Source organism: Vidua chalybeata, chromosome 2 (genome assembly GCF_026979565.1).
Source record: "Vidua chalybeata isolate OUT-0048 chromosome 2, bVidCha1 merged haplotype, whole genome shotgun sequence".
In the NCBI taxonomy this organism is placed as follows: Eukaryota; Metazoa; Chordata; class Aves; order Passeriformes; family Viduidae; genus Vidua; species Vidua chalybeata.
Genome location: NC_071531.1, coordinates 27,040,374 through 27,060,855, shown reverse-complemented (window position 1 = coordinate 27,060,855; position 20,482 = coordinate 27,040,374). Strand labels below are relative to the sequence as shown.

General features: G+C 39.6%; 1 protein-coding gene across 4 annotated transcripts in view; it reads left to right on the top strand.

The window, feature by feature from the left end:
• The first annotated feature begins 547 nt into the window (after positions 1-547).
• The window catches only part of RGPD4 (RANBP2 like and GRIP domain containing 4), a 33,698-nt gene continuing 13,763 nt past the window's right edge, over positions 548-20,482 (top strand). For 2 of the 4 annotated variants that reach the window (XM_053935592.1, XM_053935591.1), the window contains exons 1-20: positions 548-731; positions 3,258-3,325; positions 3,862-3,973; positions 4,870-5,022; positions 5,872-6,102; positions 6,546-6,691; positions 8,124-8,316; positions 9,025-9,115; positions 9,985-10,194; positions 10,724-10,902; positions 10,989-11,164; positions 11,476-11,599; positions 11,942-12,103; positions 12,467-12,604; positions 12,688-12,834; positions 13,256-13,438; positions 13,518-13,601; positions 14,086-14,221; positions 14,394-14,491; positions 15,010-19,375. In XM_053935592.1, coding sequence (XP_053791567.1) covers positions 657-731; positions 3,258-3,325; positions 3,862-3,973; positions 4,870-5,022; positions 5,872-6,102; positions 6,546-6,691; positions 8,124-8,316; positions 9,025-9,115; positions 9,985-10,194; positions 10,724-10,902; positions 10,989-11,164; positions 11,476-11,599; positions 11,942-12,103; positions 12,467-12,604; positions 12,688-12,834; positions 13,256-13,438; positions 13,518-13,601; positions 14,086-14,221; positions 14,394-14,491; positions 15,010-19,375 — 7,072 coding nt within the window. In that variant the 5' untranslated portion in view covers positions 548-656. The remainder of the gene's footprint in view (positions 732-3,257; positions 3,326-3,861; positions 3,974-4,869; positions 5,023-5,871; positions 6,103-6,545; positions 6,692-8,123; positions 8,317-9,024; positions 9,116-9,984; positions 10,195-10,723; positions 10,903-10,988; positions 11,165-11,475; positions 11,600-11,941; positions 12,104-12,466; positions 12,605-12,687; positions 12,835-13,255; positions 13,439-13,517; positions 13,602-14,085; positions 14,222-14,393; positions 14,492-15,009; positions 19,376-20,482) is intronic. The other 2 variants (XM_053935593.1, XM_053935594.1) reach the window with 2 other exon arrangements.

The window sequence follows — 20,482 nt, the reverse complement described above, 5'->3', positions numbered from 1 at the left end:
ATACTGGAAGGTTGCTGTGAGGATTTCGCAGAACCTTCTCCGAGCTGCACAGCCCAGACTTCCTCACCCTGCCTTCGAAGGAGGGATGCTCCAGTCCTCCTGTCAACTTCGTGTCTCTCCTCTGGACTTGCTCCAACAGTTCCATGTCCTTCTTATGGTGAGGGCACCAGAACTGTTACTTAGCTTTTGGTAAAAATTTGTTATCTAAATACAGATCCATATATATACACATATATAGAGTATACTATTTAGGTTATAAATATGTTATCATCATATATATTTTTATATATCACTGAGGTGAGTCTATTGTAATTTTAGGTGAGTAAACGCTAACACTTGACTTCTCACAGTTTTCCATGACACATTTTCTACCCCGGCTCCCGCCCCCACCCGGCCACGCGCATGCGCAGATCCGGCCAGGTCCCGCCCCGCCCCCGGCCGTTGATACGGGGGGCGGGCGGCGGGCGCGCGCTGCGGCTGCGCGCGCCGCACGGCTGAGCGGGAACTTGCGTAACGCGCGGCGGCCGCGTCGCTGCTGCGCTTCCTTCCTCCTTTCCCTCCGCAGGCGCCGGGCCAAGGCCGCCGGGCCGGCCGGGAAGGCGCGTTCCGCCGCGACAGAGGCCGGGCGCGGTCCCCGCCGCCGGAGCGGCGGCGCCATGATGAGGCGAACGAAGCCCGAGGTGGAGCGCTACGTCGCCTCCTTGCAGGCCGCGGCTGCGTCCCCCAGAGAGGTGAGCGCAGCCTCGCGTTGCCCGCCCTCGCCGGGCCCGGGCGGCGCTGCGGGCTCTCCGTGCGGCCGGTGTGGGGCCCGTTCCTGCGCCCGCCCCGCGTGGGGCGGTGGAGGCCCTGCCGCAGCGCGTCCTCAGGGACCGCCGCCCCTCGCGCCGCGGGGGGGCCTCGCTGCCGCCGGGCCGGGGGGCGGCTGCGCTCGCTGCCCCTGCGCTGCTGGGCTGGGGGCGGCTGCTCTCTCCGGGCTCCCCGCGCCGAGCCCGGCGCCTCGGTGCTGGGGCTTGGTCTACTTGGCCCGTCCTCGTCCTTGGCGGTAAGGGGAAAAAGGATCCCTCTCTGGAGGGATGTCTTTCTGGAGATACTCAAAACCCACCTGGACGTGCCTGTATCCCGTGCCCTAGGTGACTGAGCCATTGCAGGGTGTTGGACTAGACGATCGCCAGAGATCTCTTCCATTCCTGACTATTCTGATATTCTGTGCGTTATGGTGTCTTTGGGAGTATTTCTGAGCGCGTAATTTCTCAGGGTCTCTGTAAATCGAGTGAGGTAGGGGAAGCGAGGAAGCGCCAAGGGGTTTGGCGTACTGGAGCTGCTTTCCCGACCTGGGAGTAGTGGTTTACTAGAGCTGTGCACCTGTAATTTACAGCTGGTAAGCCCTAGTGTAGTTTTAAAGAGTCCATCAGTTCTCTGAGTACAGACTTCTTCAGTTTTGTAAGAGTTTAGTTCCTGTGTTTTCTGAGTTTCGTTTCTCAGAAAAAGATTCCCGGGTTTCATTTTTTCAGAAGAAGCAAGGAACACGTGAAACACTTTCGGTTTTCTTTTATGTGTTGTGTCATTAATATTCTTGTCTTTGTAGCAGTACTAGGAAAGGAAGAACTGGGAAAAAATCATCTTTCTGTTGTATTTTAGTAACTGGCCAGAAGGATGAGGACCTCTGCATAATTTGTTACCATTTTTCATTGTATCTGGAAAAGGATCACAGTGAGCAGTCTGATGCAGTTCATGGAGCTATTTAATCCTGAAAGATCCTGTTCTACTGCTCTTGAATTGATTTTTTTTTTTTTTTTTAGTTAGAATATTCAGCACTGTGTTCTATAGTGTGAATACATCCATGTTCACCATTATGCAGTAGGGCCTTTATGCGGGCCTTGTGTACATCAACATTATTTGTATCTCTTTCCTAACAGCAACAAGGTTGTTCTGTGGCTTAATTGCCTTGGATGCTGTTTAGAGCAGCCAATGGCAAGGGCATTACTCTCAGAATCATAGATGCTCTTTAATTGTTTTGATGTTCCTACTGAGCTCAACAACAAAATAAATCCTCTCCTGTTGTGCTTTAGACCAGCTGGTGCATATTTACATGTTTAGGTTTTTGGTTTTTTTTAATAAGTAATGCTTACAACTAATTGTCTGAGCACAGTCACTGGTGGAAAATGTTACTGATTTTCCTATTGTGTTGATTTTAGGAGTGGGGGTGCTTATAAGGCTGCAGAGCATTTATTTTGAGGTTTCCTTTCATCCATGTTTAAAAGAAGATGCCAAATGCAGCTCCATTCTGACATGCTTCAGTGTTTCTCTTTTATAAAAGGCTTCAAAAATACAGTCTGGAAACTTGAGGTATCCTAGGAGGCCTGCTTTAATTTTTAACTTTAAAATTTTAAGCTTCTAAAAATTTTGCATGAATAACAGTGGTGAGAGAGAGAGGGAGACTTATAACTCAAGTGAATTCAAAATACACACACTTGTTTGGAATCATAGATATAACTAGCTCCAGTATTTCTTTGTTCAAAAGCAAAATTGTTTTTGAACTGATACTGAGAACTCAAGCTTTAAATTTGTTTGGTTTACTTCTACCTTTTTGCTTGTAACTCTGTCAGTTCTTTAACTCACTTTTCACTTTGCCTCCTGATCATGCTTCTGCCACCTTGGCTGCTTTGTTTACTACCTTGTAACAGGAAGATTGTTTCACCTCTTGCTCCTAGGTTATTTATGTTAAAGTCATTTTAGTCAGAAATCAACTACTGCATAAATGCATTTCTTACCCAAATTGAGAATGACTTAAATGAAAGTTGCTTTTTCCTCAAGAATACTTAAACAGTAGTGTCTAATGACAGTACACTACAGTAGGGCTAAATGGCAGTTCTCTCTGGATTTGTAGAATACCTTTTTTTTTTATTGCAAAGCAATAAACTAAATGTAGATGACACTATAAAGAGTGATGTGTGAAGTACCCCGTATATAAAGGCTTGTTGTTTTCTCCTCTTGTAATCTTATCTTCCTAGTAACCTTTTTATATCAAAAACTTTTATTCTTTTCATTCTTTTGTTCTTTTTATTCTTTTCATTCTTAAAACTACATCTTTCAGAAATGAGCTCTTATATATGATGGATGGATTTGAGCTGATAACAAATTGTCAAATTCAGTCACTTGAGTATTAGGCATTGCTGAAAAGAAAGGTCACTCAATAGGGATTTACTTTTGAAGTACCGAATGTCTAAAGTGTGTTTGTCGTGGTTTTTCTCCTTCAGAAATCGATGAAAGGATTCCTCTTTGCTAAGCTGTATTTTGAAATAAAAGAATATGAACTTGCTAAAAGGTAACATGCATTGATGGACATTTGTTTTTTTGTTCTCCAAAGTGTAAAAGAAAAGCTTTGTTTATATGAAGTAGACTAGAGAAACCAAGATGAATATCATGCTGCTTTAAGCTAGCAGTCAGTGTGGACATTGAGTGCTATTTAGATCTTTGTAAAACAATAATTTAAAAGAATATTAGCTACATAGTACTGAAAAAACTTATCTGGCTGAATTGGCTGGTTTTTTGCTCGTTGTATTAAGTAGTTCTTACCATTTCTACATATTCCTGCTTTCATTATTTTAATCAACAGAAATAGTGGCTGGTGAGTAAGTAGCATTTGTACAGGTATAAACCATGTTGCTGCTTGCTTAAAGGACCTGACAAAATGCCTGGAACGAAACATGTCTATACTTCTGTGGTCTAGCCAAAGCATCTAGAACAAAATATATCTGTGTGTGCTGTATGGCAGATAAAGTTGCCATTAGAGCTTGGGTGGGAGGGGGAATGTTAGTGAAAAATACTGGTCAAGTAAACTGACTTTTTTCCCCTTCATAGATACATATCTACATACCTCAATGTGCAAGAGAGAGATCCCAAAGCACACAGATTTCTTGGACAAATTTATGAAGCTGAGGATAACATAGAAAAAGCTTTTGGGTGTTACAAGGTAAGTACTACATTCAACTACAACCCCTAATTCCTTTATAAATGGACTTCTAAAACCCTTCTGTGGCAGAACATTCTCAAAACCATAGAAGAAAACACACTCCTGGAAAAACTGTGTCATACACATTTGACAATGGAAAGCACATGAAGCACTGCAGAGAGGATTCTTCACTTGATATTGTTTGCTTCTGTAGTATATTTTGAAGTTGCTTCTTTGTTTTTTCCTCTGGACTTGATCTTTGTGCTACCTGCTGTTAAATTCTCCCCAAGTCATGCACAGCCTCTTGGACTACTGTCATAGAATCCTGTAATGCAAGCTGTGATGACAACTGGAGTTTAGTTGCTATTAGAAAGCTGTACTTACTGTGTTTTTTGTTTGGTTGGTTTTGAAGAGGGCAGGTGCAGAAGGGAGGAACAAATCTAATATCTATTAGGCAAGCATATAAACCTCAAATTTCCAGTTGGATTGCCTTTGTTCTGGTTTCAGAGAGAAAGATGTGTTCAGAAGTCTGGCCAATACAACTCTATATATGAAGTGCTATTGCATTTCTTAAACTGTGTCTTAATTTTTTTAAGTTTTTACACCTGGCTAGACTAGAGGTCGTTATAGTCCTGCTGTCTGTGTATAGCAGTAGCTAGTGATAGATTCTGAGGAAATGGTGTTTGAATTATTTCTCTTATGCTCTTCTGAATTTTAGCAGTTTTATTTGGGTGCTGTAAACTAGTGGCAGCATGTAGAAAGGCATTACTTAAATACTCTGTATTTACGGATTTAACTAATTTGAATAACTGGGTATGTTTGTGGGAGTGTAACTCTTACCTGTTCTACATGGATCATAAGTTAAAGTTGCCTTTTTTTTCTCTTTTTACTCCTGTGTCTGCATGGGGGAAAAATAGCGTTCTGTGGAGTTGAACCCAACACAGAAAGATCTTGTATTGAAGATTGCAGAGTTACTATGCAATAATGATGTTACTGATGGAAGAGCAAAATATTGGGTTGACAGAGCTGCTAAGCTCTTTCCTGGAAGCCCTGCTATTTACAGGTTGAAGGTAAGTTCAAAATTACCTTTGTTCAAAGGCTTGAATAAACTTTCAGCACCTGTCTGGAGTGCCTTTTGCATGTGACCTCAAGCAAAACTCTCACTAAATTATTTTAGCATCTTTAACATTAATTAGATGTTATTCTCCTTCTAGTCTGACATTTTTGTCCAGTTTTAAAGGAAGCTGCAGCTGCATGCTTTCATACCCTTTCTAATGTTTCAAGTTTAATCCTCTTGCAAAATGCTGAGAAATCATTTATCACAGTCAAGAAGTTAAAGACTAGACAGGTGTCACTTGTTCTTTCCATTGTGTCACTGGCAGGAAGGTAGCTGATCTGTGAACTCAGACTTTCTTGCTTTACACTGCTTTTTTGTTTTTAAATCTGTATTATGATCATTTCTGTGGAATATGAGAAATGCTGTAATTCTCAAATACCTTGTAAATATTTTGCACCATGCAATGTCACTTTTGCACCGGTATTTTAATCTTGTATAGCTTTTTAATTTTGTGTAATTTTGGGCAGCAGCCACATTGAAGTCTCAAGGTGTCTGGGTTTTTTTAAAACAAGGTAGTCTATGGCATGGTCTGCTGTCACTGAACCAAATGTTTTGAGAAGCATGTCTCTCTTGGTAAGAGGCAAATTCTTCTGAGAATTTTTCTTCTATGATAGTCATATACATTTTTAAGTATCTGAGTATTTCATCAAACTTCATGTAGTACCTGAAAGCTATTAAGAGTACTGTAGCTAGAGCAATGTAGTCTATGTAGTAGAGGAAAGAATGACACCTAGTACTGTAGTTGCTCAAAAGACTGATGTGGGAAATGAAATCTTAACATGTTGCCTTCATGTTTCAACAGGAGCAGTTACTGGATTGTAAAGGTGAAGATGGGTGGAATCAGCTTTTTGACTTGATTCAAGCAGAACTTTATGCAAGACCAGATGATGTCTACATAAACATCAGACTAGTTGCACTCTATCGTTCAAATAACAGATTAAAGGATGCTGTGCTCCATTGTCAGGAGGCAGAGAAGAGAATACCTTTGCAGTCAAGCTTGGAATGGTGTTCCTGTGTTGTAGAGACATTTGAGGTGTTTAATCATATTTTGATCCTGTGGTAGTCTTCCATATCTTTTTACCTGGTCTATTTCTCTTAGTGTCCTTATTCTGACAGCTATTTCTCAAGGGATTTAACTCCTTCAAATGAAAGTCTACTGAAACCAGTGGAACTACAAAATACTTCTTGTGTTTTTTTTTTTTTTTTTTTAATTGGAATTTTCTCCCTAAAACTAAACTTTATAGAGCTATTGAGTTTCTAACTTGAAAAGCTGAGTTAGACACAGCAGTTCCACTAGGGATAAAATTGCTCAAACAAGTAGTTCCCTGGAATTTTTTCTGCTGAAGAATATGTTAAGGTCTCACCTGTGAAACTGGATTATGCAATAAATGCTTCTAGTGTGTTTTGGAGAAGTACTGCCCTTGTCTTCATGGAAGGATGACTGTTCCTTATCCTGTGATGAACTTTCTTCTTTAGGAATATCTGGAATCTTTACAAGACTTGGAGTATGATAAAAATAACTGGAGAACTATCAAGAAAGATCATCTGCTGGCCTATTCCAGCTTTGTCAAACTGACACTTTCTTCTAGAGATGTTCAGGAGTGCAGAGAGGCACTTGAAAGGTACAGTTTAAACTTCTCTGTAGTAAGAAAAAGCACTCTAATAATTGTTTGGGGTCACATAACATCTGCCAAGCTTCTGTTTCACAGCTGATCTTGTTTTTGGATGGGAGAGGATAGTCTCTGTCCTGACCACCAAGAGTGGTTCTTACTGGGTGTGAACCCCAAGCTATCTTTTGACAGATGTTTGAATGGTCAGCACACAGCCATGGAGAAGACTCATTTATATCCTGGGTCTTTGTACCTTATTTTCCTTTGTTAAAAAAGCTGTTCTGTTCAGCAATTGCTGTTCAGCAATTGCTGTTCAGCAATTGACTAATCCAGATTTCCCAGACAGTTGGAAATAAACACTGACCCAAAAAATTCCAATCCAAACAAAGCAACAAAAGTCTAACTGAAAAGCCAAAACTATGTCTTGTGTATCAACTTTGTCCTAGTCAGTCTATTCTTAAATAACACAGCACACTGGAGTAATTAGGAACTTTGTGTATATAGTATAATGGGGAGGGATGAAACCACCTGAAGCAAGAATAGCCTCCTTCAGAGAAAACTGGTGGTGTTACAGCTGGCTTAAAGGCTTACTATCTGCAGTGCACCTATAGTACAAAACAGTGTTTTTAGTCAGTAATTTGATTTTGATCTGTTTCTTTCTTGCCATTATCTTTCCTATGTTACTGGTTTTTGTTAAATTATTGTTGTTCCTCAGTAGTATAATGGCTGTTATATTGCGTTCTGTAAAAATATTCTTGAGTCTGTTAATCTTGCATGAGTATTTGAAGCAGTACAGAATGGATGAGCAATATATAATGTCCAAGTATGTTTTATTTTATTTTTCTCCTCTAACATTGACCATGTTGGGTTTTCTGCTTCTGATTTATTGGAGTGTTTTGAGATGTTCACATCTGAAGCACTTCCAGATCATGGCAATGCTAACAGCCATTATAGCCTTGTCCAGTAATTGAATAATGGTTGTAACTGTTTTCTGGAAGCCCTCTCCTGAGTGGGAATTATATAGTAATCTACAGGCACTAGAGTTTCTGTAGTACCTTCTTTTTTTATGAAGAGCCTGTTAAACAGTATTGTGGATCTTTCTGATACGAAAAGGGCAGAATCAATAATACCTCCTGTATGTCTCTAAATCTGCAGTAGTAAACAAGTTTTTTCCACATGCTTCAGGACAATAGTTTTAAAAGTAGCTGTGCAAAAATGTCATGAAAAAGACTAAGTATCTAGGTAATATTTACTTAAATAAACTTGAGAGCTTTGGGAGTTTGAGGTGATTATACTTTCTAGTAACTTGGGTTTAAGCAATAGAAACAGTATTTAACATTGACTCATGAAGTTACTTAATTGACAGTTAAATAGCATGAACCAAAATCAGCTGCTATAGCTTTTACCAGGACTCTGTTTAGAATTAGTCTTCTCTGCATTTTAGTTTTGATCGTGCGCTTCATTCAGTAAAACCATATGTGAGTGCAGCTGATGAGTTGTCTCGTACTTATGTGGAAATGAAAGGACAGCTGTACATGCATGCTGGAGCTTTGCTGCTGAAAATGGCCCAAGACAATGAGACACAGTGGAGAGCTATGTGTGAACTAGCAGCATTGTGTTATCTCCTGAGTTTTCAGGTAAATGATTTTTCAGTCTAAGCCTTCAGTTGATGCTTTTCTTGAAATTTTCTAGCTGTGCATGTGTTGAATTCCCATATTCCTGAGATGAACTAGTGTTTGTGTATCTAAAGGAGAACTCTCTCCTCACTCGCCAAACTCTCCTCTCTCACAATTGTTTAAGTTTCAAATTACACAAATAGGGTGAAAGTATACCTTCAATTGTTCCCCTTGCCAGAGTAACCTGGTTCTTAAGTATTAGTGCATTCATTTCCTGCAGTATATTTCCTTTTTCATAATACAAGTACACATGTTGAGTGTTACTCCTATAGGGAGGGAAGGAGAGGAATTGAATAGTTCCCATATACTTGCTGGATAGACAACAGATTTTTTTAAAAATTAAGGTTCTTTGCCTTATGAATTCTTTGCCTTGGCTGTCCTTTTTATATCATTGCTTGCATTGAAGGTATTACTTACTCTTGTGTACACTTAATGTTACTTTCAATAGCTATACTTGCATATCTGTGTACTTTAGGTGAGTTCCCTGCTCTCTTTGCCCATCCCAGACAGAACCACAACCCAATATATGTACCTTCAGAATGAATAATGCCTGTTTTCTTATAGCTTTCTAATGCTAAAAGCAAGCTTATTTCCTAATTCCTAAGGCTCATTTAGATGTCCTGCTCTTACTGTGAAAAACCTCTAACAATTTTCTCCTTACTTCACCAGGTTCCTAAACCAAAGTCAAAACTCATAAAGGGGGATCAAACCGGACAAGATATGCTAGAAATGTTGGCCTGTGATCGAAAAAGCCAGTCTGGTAATAAAAAAATAGCTGCATAGTTCCATTTTAGTGCTGCAGATTTACTGTAAAGTCTAAGATTTGTTAAAGAACACATTTGTGTATCTTGTAACATTATCGCTCCAATATATAGTAAAGATATAAAGTATAGATTCTGACTACATACGTAAAACAAAGCAGTAGTTTGGTTCTGACACCTAAAGTTATTTTTCTCCTCTTAAGCTGGTGGTAGAGTGTGTTCTCCTTGTTTCAATAGTGGTTGGGTTTTTTCCTCCTTTTTGACTTTCTAGCATGCTAAGGTAGAATTTAGCTTTTATTGTCTGTTAAATCTACTGGAAATGGCTTCTGCCTGCTGATGCTATTTTGCAAGTATTGTTAGCCCCAGGAGGGAAAGAAAATACTAGTTTGTTTCCCTGATCTTTTCATCCTTTCACTTGTTCATCAGCTTTGTTCTTTTTCCTGCCAAGTATCGACAGTGTTTCAGTCTACAAAATTCTTAGAGAGCCTAGATGAAAACAGATGGAGCAGCCAGACATCAGGTTCATTTACTTCAGAATGGATTTCATTAATGCAGACTTCTGCCTGTATTACAGCCATAAGGTCACTTGCAATGCCCTTAGAATAGTCATGGTAGGAGGGCTTTATTTTCCTAAAGAACTGCATTTACAAATTCTTTGGGGTTGTTGTCACTAAAAGCTTGGCAAGCCTATGTGCTGAAACACTGACCTAATTACAGGGAAAACATACCTGCACAGTCTGTAGGTTTCATAAGGGGAAATCCTGATTCCCATCCAGCCTTCAGTAGCAAAGAGCGGTCCAGCATAGCAAATACTGCTTTCCTTGTGTTTATTGTTTTATTTATGTGAAGTGATATTTTTGTTTTCTAGGTCATATGCTGCTGAACTTAAGTCATGGCAAGCAAGACTTCTTTAAAGAGATTGTGGAATCATTTGCAAACAAGAGCGGCTCATTTGCATTGTTTGATAGCCTGTTTGAGAGTGGAGCTTCTAGAGAGAGGTCTTTTATTGGCACAGATGATATTGGAAATGTCAGTACACAAGCACCAGTGCAAATGGAACTTCACAAATACGATATTGGTAAGAAGTGTTACTTTCTGAAACTCAACACAGCTTTGTGTACCAGAACCTCTTCTGCAAATACTTGTGGAAGAGGTACTGGTACACAAATACTTGTATTGCAACAAAAGACAAATACCTGGAATAGCTGTCCAAAGTTGCCTTAATATCATAGGAAAGACTTATACTTTATTGCAATGTAAAGAAGTGCTTCTTCAGTAGTTCCTTAAGGATTTTTGGAGAAGTAAATAGGTTTGCTAAAATTAGGTGTCTATTGGATTGAATAAGGTGAGAATGGAGATGAGAGTCATCCCTTCAGAAGCTTAAGCAGTTGATGGCTTTAAGCACTTAGATGAACTTGGTATGTTTATCTATACTGAAGTTTGTAACCCCTTTGTAAGTGAAACCTGGAGTCTTGATGCTCATTGGTCTTAAAGTATCTTTGGCTTCTCTGACAGAGTGCAATGTGAAACCCAGCTTTGATCAGATAGTAGTGTTGAGGGCTTGCAGGAAACTGACTTTGTCATCCAACCTTGTTTTTTTTGCATAGGTGCCGTTCGATTGCACAATGGCAGTCTCCAGCACCTTGTGTGGCTTGGCTTGCAGTGGAACTCTATGTCAGTCTTGCCCCCCATGCGCAAATGGTTAAAACAGCTTTTTCACTTGCCTCAAGAAACATCAAGACTTGAGACAGATGCTCCTGAATCTATTTGCCTGTTAGACCTTGAAGTAAGTGAACTTTAAAGTTTTTTAAGGTACTGTACAAATTAAGTTTTATGATAATTAATAACTTTACTTTATTTTTTTAAAAACAGGTATTCCTACTTGGGGTGATATTCACTAGCAACTTACAACTGCAAGAGAAGTTTAATTCTCACTACAGTGCACATCAGCCTCAATTCTTACCATTGCCAATATGCAAACAACTCTATACTGAAAAGCAAAGATCCTGGTGGGATGCTGTTCGTACTCTCCTTCAGAGAAAATCAGTGTAAGGCTTTTTCAGTTTGGAAATGTTTGATCACGCCTTTAGGGAGTATCTGCTACAGCAGTTTGGATTGTCCCTATAGATTCTTGTAAAATTAATTTTTTGGACATATTTTTTACATTAAATCTTTTTTGTAGTAGGGACTTGATATGCTTGAAAGACTTCTGTAAAGGGAATTTTCATTTCTAACAGTGCATTTTTTACCTAGAGGCAAATTAGGATGCAGCTGCAGGCTGTATTCATCAAGTGAGTGGTATGTGAACAAGATGAAAACCGCAAAATACTAATCAAGGAATGTTTTTTCTGATATTCAGACCAGGAACAGCAGCAAAGCTGAGGCTTATTGTACAGCATGGCATAAGTACTCTGCGAACACTGGACAAGCATGGCCTTCAACCTGCCTTAATCATATACTGGGCAAAAAGCTTGCAGAAAACAGTAAGCTGAGATTATTTTTAAATACATGGAAGTAAAAGTGTTTTTCTTATTTTATCAATTATGAACAGACTGAGGGTATGGGGGATGGGATGAATGTGTATTATTAAGAAGAGCTGATTATTTTATCAGGCAAATTTATTGTTCTAGTCACTCTATGAAGTACTCTTGTCTTAAACTGTAGTGTTATTTTCTACATGTATGTTACTTAACATAGCTACTCTGCTTAATGTCAGAGAAGGACTTTGTTACTCTTAAAGAAAATAGGAGAAGGGTATGTAGGAATAGCATTTTCACTTGCATTTGTTGAAATAACATCTGCATCTATTCCCTCTTCTTCACCAGGGAATTAACCTTAATTCCTTCTATGACCAGAAGGAATATATTGGGCGAAACGTCTACTACTGGAAGAAAGTTCTGCCTATGCTGGAAATTATCAAAAAGAAGAGGAGTATTTCTGAACCTACTGATCCTCTCTTCAAACACTTCCATAGTGTAGACATTCAGGTAGATATTCACTCAATTGATACTCACTCAATAGTGTAGACATTCACTCAGTTGAGCCAAGGCTGAAGAGAAGGGTCTGTGTCAGAAATGTACACAGTTGTGGGATTTTTGTCTACATTGTACTATTCCATGTTTGTACTACTGTGGGACTCTTAAAGTTGAGATGTGGTAATAGTGTTTTAAAAAAGGGGGAAAATTCTCTCCTTGTAACTTTGGTCTTACCTTTGAAATGGTGTTTATGATTTGAAGGCACTGAACACCCCCAGTACCAACTTTCTTGAAAAAGAATTCTCCCAGTATTACAGGAAAGAAAGTTATGTTGTTCCATTGTGAAGTACAAGTTTTCCTTCACTTTATTTGTAGGTCTTTCAGGTTGCAGCGTATGAAGAAGAGGCACAGATAGCATTTGCTATGTTGGATGCAGTTGATGGTAAAACTGATGATGCTTTAATAGCATTTGAAGCTATTGAGAATGTGGTGTCATACTGGAATCTTGCTCTGGTAAGTTTGTAAGTTGCATTACCCAGAAATGCTTCTCTTTATTCAGTTTCCTTCTGACTGATACTATTTATCCTGTTCTTTAGATTTTCCAAAGAAAAGCAGAAGAGATTGAAAATGATGTCATGCTGCCAGAAGAACATGAGGAGCATAAAACTTACCTTCTTAAAGCCAAGTATTATCTAATGAAAATTATTGCGGAAAGCTCCTCAGATATGTCAGTTACTGAGAAAGTAAGCAATTCTTGCTTTAAAATCTTCTTCTAAGTAACGCAGTAGCTTAGATTACTGTTTGAAAAACAAAATTCTTTGCATTCAAGGTAGTTTTTTCCAGGCTTTCAGGCAAGTTAAATTCTGGGTAACTTCTGTAACCTACCAGATCATGTGGTATCCTGGCTACCCTGTGGATGAAAGCTTTAATGTAAACAAATAGCTTTTGGCACGGTCTTTTAGTTTGATAGTTTGAAAAAAAAAAATAGTTTGTGAGTTGTTTTCTTATGTGAATCCGAACAAGCTAAGAGCTTTGCTGAAAAAAACACCAGTATTTATGTAATGAAAGACTTGTGAATTGCTCAATAGCCACAATTCTAAATGTAGTTTGTCTTATTCTGAGGGAGAATTGCAGTCATGACTCATGTTTGAAAAAACTTTCTAGTTGCCAGTGTCTCTTGAAACTGTGAGAGAAGTGTTAGATACAGTGATCCAGGAACTTGGTGAGAATGGTGAAGAGGGAAGTCTTGCCTTCAGAAACGGTCTGTCACGAACTGTAGATTCAGCAATGAAACATTCCACTCCGTCACCAACCAAGTTCTCTTTTTCACCAACTAAGACTTACAAGGTATGTTAGCTAGTTATTATTTCAGGGAATTATCTCATAAGAAAAATTCAAATGAATCAATTAACTTTTCTTTTCCTAGTTCTCTCCGAAAACTCCCCCTCAATGGGCAGAAGACCATAAATCTATACTTCAAATGATTTGTCAGCAAGTGGAAGCTTTAAAGGTAAAAGTTCTGTCACCATATTCACTAGTGAACTGTTGGCCTTTTAGTTACAGCAAGGATCTAGTGATAAGAGCATGGGCTAACTTACAATTCGTAGAATTACTTTCTGTATATATCTGCCTAAAATGAGTACCAGAGTAAATCCTTTTGCTTAAAAGTTCCTCTTTGGGACTTGGACAGGAGTGCTAAGGCAGCTCATCTAAGGGACTCTTTCTGTACGTGGAAAGAATTTTGCTTTTATCAGCTTCTCCACTTGGTTCTGGATTTTTTACTGGCTTGTTCTGGCTTTAGAATACTATGGGAGTACTTTGTACTCCTTGGCCATGTCTTGCATGATCTGGCAGGTTTTTTTTTAATTACCCCCATACACCGGAGTGAACATGCTTTTGAATAGCAAAAGGGTGGCGATGATGCCTTATATTTTCTTTGACAAATACCTGTGCAATAGATATTTACACTCTTGCTTGGCACCCTGTCTCAACAGAATGAAATGCAAGAAATGAAACTTAGTAATTCCAACGCAAATGCATCTCATCGGTGGCCTGCTGAAAACTATGGAACTGATGCAATGCCAGACAGTTACCAGAGAGCACAAAATCTTCATGAAGCCCCCTTAACAGGCAAGTTGCTGCAGAATTTTTATCTAAATGCTTAGCTAAATCAAATAAGACTCTTGAAAATAATGTTGAAATGTTTTAATGATTCACAGTTAAAAACTGATTGCTGGGAAGAGTATGTAGAAAACAACAAGAAAAGATAAGTGCTAACTGTTTTCCTGGTGTTCCTTTTTAGTTGCTACCACTGGCCCATCTGTATTCTACAGTCAGTCACCTGCCTATAACTCTCAGTATCTTCTGGGAACTGCTGCAACCAATGTAACACCAGCAAAGGTGAGAATAAATTTATTTCTTTAAATTGCTTCAAATGATCTCCTGAAAATGACTGACTGGTTTTGATTCTGTACATAGCTGGATGCAATTGCAGTTCCTTATGTAGTATTTGGTCAATTTAAACTGCTAGGGATAAAATTATAATTTTTCTCCCTGCTTAACTTCTGGGATATGGAGTTTGGGTGGAAAAGCTAGAAAAATATATTTTGTGTGTGTACATTTCTCCTACCAGGTATGTATGATAGCACTTAACTATTCCCCCCCTTAATTGTGTGGCAAAAGAAAATGGGGTTTTCAGAGCTTTTTTTCATGGAAAACCCATTCATATTGTGCCCCCTTTTCAATGTTTGTTCTCAAATGCCCATCAAGTTTTAAACTAAGGTAAAACTGGTTTAGGCTTAAACTTGAAAGCATGCCTTTCTTTTAAGAGTACATGTTACATGGGCTTCAGAACAGTTACATTTTGTCCTCTTTGTTACTGTAATAAACAGAGCACTTGTTTTCTGCTTTTTCTATAGCCTCCTGTCTATGGTATGAACCGACTTACACCTCAGCCACATATATATTCCTATCAGCCACCACCCATGCATACACCACCTCTGCAAAACACTTCTGGTTGTATGTTTTCCCAAGAAATGTATGGCCCACCTCTGCGTTTTGATTCTCCTGGTGCTACACTAATTTCTCCTCGTACAGCTGATGACTATTACAACTACAGTGTTCCACAGGCAAGCGCCAATCCAACACTGCCTAAACCGGGGTATTTCACAAACCGTTCAGTCACCCCACCCACTTTAAAGCCTGCAGAACCAAAAGCAATGCCTAAATTTGGACAGCCGGGAACAGCAGAAGGATCAAAACCACCTCTTCCAACACCAGCACAGCCAAGTCAGCCAACAACTTTTAAGTTTAAACCTAACTTCAAGTCTAATGATGGGGACTTCACTTTTTCTTCTCCCCCTCAAGTTGCACCACAGCCCCTTAACGCACCTTTTAATAGTAGAGAAAGCCTCTTGGATCTTCTAACATCTGATAAACCTTTACAGGATGATAGATACGTTGAACAAAAGCCAGTTAGTGATCCTACAAACAGTTCAAGAAATATCTTCAATTTTAGCAATAAACATATTCCAGGTGTCTCTCTTCGAGAAAACACGGGACAAAATGCACACAAAAACCTGGGTGTTGAGAAGAGTGATGCATTTGGTGTTCAAGAACCAAGTAAGTCTGTATTTATGGCTTCAAATTTAGATTTGGCCAATAGAAGTCATGAAACAGAAGGAGGAAGCACCCATGGTGGAGATGAGGATGATGATGGTCCTCATTTTGATCCTGTGGTACCACTTCCTGATAAGATTGAAGTAAAGACAGGTGAGGAAGATGAAGAAGAATTCTTCTGCAACAGAGCCAAGCTCTTTCGTTTTGATGCAGACTCTAAAGAATGGAAAGAAAGGGGTGTTGGAAATGTGAAAATACTGAAACATAAAGTATCTGGCAAATTTCGTCTCTTAATGAGACGAGACCAAGTGCTGAAAATCTGTGCAAATCACTACATAAATACTGATATGAAATTAACTCCAAATGCTGCATCAGATAAGTCATTTGTATGGCATGCTTTAGACTATGCAGATGAATTGCCAAAGCCAGAACAGCTTGCAATTAGATTTAAAACACCTGAAGAAGCAATGCTTTTCAAAAAAAAGTTTGAGGAGGCACAGAATATTTTAAAATCCTTGGGATCAAATGCTGACACGTCTGTGGCTCAGAGCAGTGGGACTGCAAAAGAAACAGCAAATCAGGACATCAGGGAGCCCAACAGAACCACTTCTGGGACCATGAACTTGGGCTTTCAGTTTCTGAAAAATGGAACAAGCAGTGAACGTGACAGCAAAGGCACCCTTACAGCTACATCCACTACATCTAGCTCTAGCATTTCATTTGGGAAGGACGCTCAGCAAGCCTCTTCTGGTGGGTTTGGGCAGCATCTCTTGAAGAAGGACCAATGGAAGTGTAAAGTATGTTCAGTTCCAAATGAAGCAACTGTAAAGAATTGTGTATCATGTCAAAGTCCAAATCCAAGTATGTGGGAAACACATGGCACCCCATTAACTGGCTCTGCAAGTTTGAAAGCAAGTGGCGACGCAGTACAGGACAAGTTTGGATCTGCTTTTGCTAAAAAGGAAGGTCAGTGGGACTGCTCTGTATGCCTAACCCGAAATGAAGCAAAAGATGTGAACTGCTGCTCTTGTCAGAGTCCAAAACCTCAGAATCAACCAAATACACCCACACCTTCTGTTCAGGCATCTGCTGCACTAGGGCTTGGTTCCATTGCTGATACAAGTAAGCCACAGAAAAATGGGTTTGAAGGGCTTTTTACTAAGAAGGAAGGTCAGTGGGATTGTACTACTTGTCTTGTGAGGAATGAAGGTTCTTCACTAGCCTGCGTAGCCTGCGAAACGCCGAATCCATCTGGTAAACCAGCTGGTAATACTTTGCCAACTCCTGCTTTTGGCTTGAAAAGTAAATTGCCTGAACATGATGGAGGACAGATGGGAACAGGCTTTAAGTTTGGTCTTGAGCAAGGCAAGACACCACCATTTACGTTTCAGGTTTCTTCTGATACTGAAGCTAAGCCTGCAAAGGAAGGATTTAACTTTACAATGCAAATGCCTGCAGGTGGATTTAAATTTGGGATACAGGAGTCTAGTAAAAATACCCCTAAGAAAGATGAGCCATCCAAAGAGCATACGACTGGTTTCTCAAAAAGCGTTGATGAAAAAGACAAAAAGGAACTGCCTTCAGACAGTGGAATTGGATTCCAATTTCAAGAAACAGCAAACAAGGAGAAAATCGACTTTGTTTTGGGACAAAATAGCAGCACTTCTACGTTTGCTGAGCTTGGAAAAAATATTCCTAGGGAAGGCTTTCAATTTGGCAAAAAGGACCCTAACTTCAAAGGCTTTTCAGGTGCAGGTGAAAAGCTGTTTTCTTCACAGAATTCTAAAACAGATCAGAAGGCAAACACATCTGCTGACCTTAGTGAGAAGGATGATGATGTGTATAAGACAGAGGACAGTGATGATATCCATTTTGAACCTATAGTTCAGATGCCTGAAAAAGTAGAACCGTTTACAGGAGAGGAAGATGAGAAAGTGTTATACTCCCAGAGAGTAAAGCTGTTCAGGTTTGATCCAGAAACAAGCCAGTGGAAAGAACGTGGGGTGGGCAATCTGAAGATTCTTAAAAATGAAGTTAATGGCAAAGTAAGAATATTGATGCGGCGTGAGCAGGTACTGAAGGTGTGTGCGAATCACTGGATAACGACAACAATGAACTTGAAACAGCTGTCTGGCTCAGACAAAGCATGGATATGGATGGCCAATGACTTTTCTGATGGTGATGCGAAGCTGGAACAACTGGCAGCAAAATTCAAGACACCAGAGCAGGCTGAGGAGTTCAAACAGAAGTTCGAAGAATGTCAGAGGCTACTACTTGATATACCACTGCAGACACCCCATAAACTTGTTGATACAGGCAGGACAGCTCAGCTTATACAGAGAGCAGAAGAAATGAAGTGCGGCTTAAAAGATCTCAAAACTTTTCTGACAGATGACAAAACTAAACTGTCGGAAGAGGAAAGTGTAAACCCTGTTTGTACCAGCAGTACTTCTGATTTGGTTATAAAGCCACATGCTGAAAGTACAGGTCCTACTCTGGAGTGGGATAACTATGACTTGCGTGAAGAAGCACTAGATGATAGTGTAAGTAGTTCTGTATATGCATCGCCTCTTGCAAGTAGTCCTGTAAGGAAAAATCTGTTTAGATTTGGAGAGTCTACCACTGGTTTTAGTTTCAGCTTTAAATCTGCTTTGAGCCCATCCAAATCTCCTGCCAAACAGAATCAGAGTAGAACATCGGTAGGCACAGATGAAGATTCTGATGTTACTCAAGAAGAGGAAAGAGATGGACAGTACTTTGAACCTGTGGTACCTCTGCCTGATCTTGTGGAAGTGACCAGTGGTGAGGAAAATGAGCAAGTTGTCTTCAGTCATAGAGCCAAACTCTACAGATATGACAAAGATGCTAATCAATGGAAGGAGAGAGGGATTGGGGATATCAAGATACTGCAGAACTATGACAACAAACAAGTTCGTATAGTAATGAGAAGGGACCAGGTACTGAAACTCTGTGCAAATCACAGGATAACGCCAGATATGAACATGCAGCAAATGAAAGGATCTGATAGAGCCTGGGTATGGACTGCATTTGACTTTGCAGATGGGGAAAAAAAAGTAGAACTTCTGGCTGTACGATTCAAGCTGCAAGATGTTGCAGACTCATTTAAGCAAATTTTTGATGAAGCAAAGCATGCCCAAGAGAGAGAGACACTGATAACACCTCTTTCTTCTCGTGCCAATACACCAAAGGAATCACCATGTGGTAAAAATGCTGTAGCTGTGCTAGAAGAAACAACCAGAGAAAGAACTGATGTCAGCCATGATGAGGATACTTCTGATGCAACTGTAGAGGCTGCAGAGGTGTCAAATACTTCTGAAACACCAACAAAAACAGTGGTTTCTCCTCCAAAGTTTGTATTTGGATCTGAATCGGTCAAGAGCATTTTCAGTAATGAAAAGTCAAAGACATTCACATTTGGAAATACTTCAGCCACTGGTTCTCTCTTTGGCTTCAGTTTTAATCCCCCAAGAAAGAATGAAGGCCATATTCCAGCATCTCAGAACACAGCACAGAAAGAGACTGAAGTCTCTGAACCACCGAAAATCTCAAATGCTACTCAGAAGCCTGTAGACAGCAAGGTAGACAACTTGCCAGCTTCAACACAGGAGGGACCATCTAACTTCTCATTTAGAATTCTGGAAAAAGGTGAGTATGAGATTTACTAGAAATTTACTCAAGTATGCAACTTACAAAGTAGTCAGCTCTGTGCTATTCATTATTTTTTATTCTCTTGAGAACAGGTAGTTTCTTTAAGTTTTGATGCAGGTATTCACATGTTCTCCAGATGTTCAACTAAAGAAAGGAATTTAAAGCCATAATTATTTTCAAATAAAAATGAAAATGTATGATGCAGAATGGAAATTTGTTTACTGAGAACCAAATTTTCAGGTAGAGAGCTTAAACTCTGAAGTGCTGCATCTGGATCTTGGATTTAAATACTCAAAGAATTTGTGGATTCGCTTTTGGGGCTTAAATAGGTAGTTGATGTTGTATGTACCTGGGCCTTTGCTCTGAGTGGCCAAGTGTGAGAACAGCAGATGTAGGCTTCAGCTAAAATTTGCATTATCCGCATAATTAAGTAGATTGGTATTGTGGAACTCTTCTATACCTTTGTTTCAGGTGTTAAATACCGGCCTCTGCTATTTTGGTTGTGTAGCTTAACATCAGATGTCAGCCTACTTCTTTAGCCTGAAAAGAGATTGTGATGGCATACTCAGTGGTTTATGTTATAGTCTGAAAAAGATGCACAGGCAGAAGCTGTAGCTGTGACAGGAGCACTGTAATGTGCTGAAGTGTCTTTGTGAGAAGGATGGGATGTCTCAGAATTATGAACGTGTCCTGTCTCTTTATTAGCTTAAGTGTAGTAAAGTGGCATGCAGAAGATAATAGGTGTAGTCCATTCATATGGGTTGGATAAGCTTCTGTAGAATTAACAGATGAAATTTCCTGCTGTGAAGTATGACTATGGAATACTTGCAGAGCATAGATAAGTCTATTTTATCCTTTTAAAATTCCAGGTAAGCACTTATATACCAACAATTTATTTTTTTAGGATTTAATTTTAGCCTCTTTAAATCTAATCCCATGGCCTTTTGGACAAGCACATCCTCCATGCAACCTGATAGTAAAGGTATTTACATAGTGCACTGAATGTGTGATAAAAACACTCTAGCAGGCATGGGCAATAACCCAGCTGGGTCAAAGCAGCTGGCTCAGTAATCCTTATAATTAACATGCATGCTGAAGGAGAGT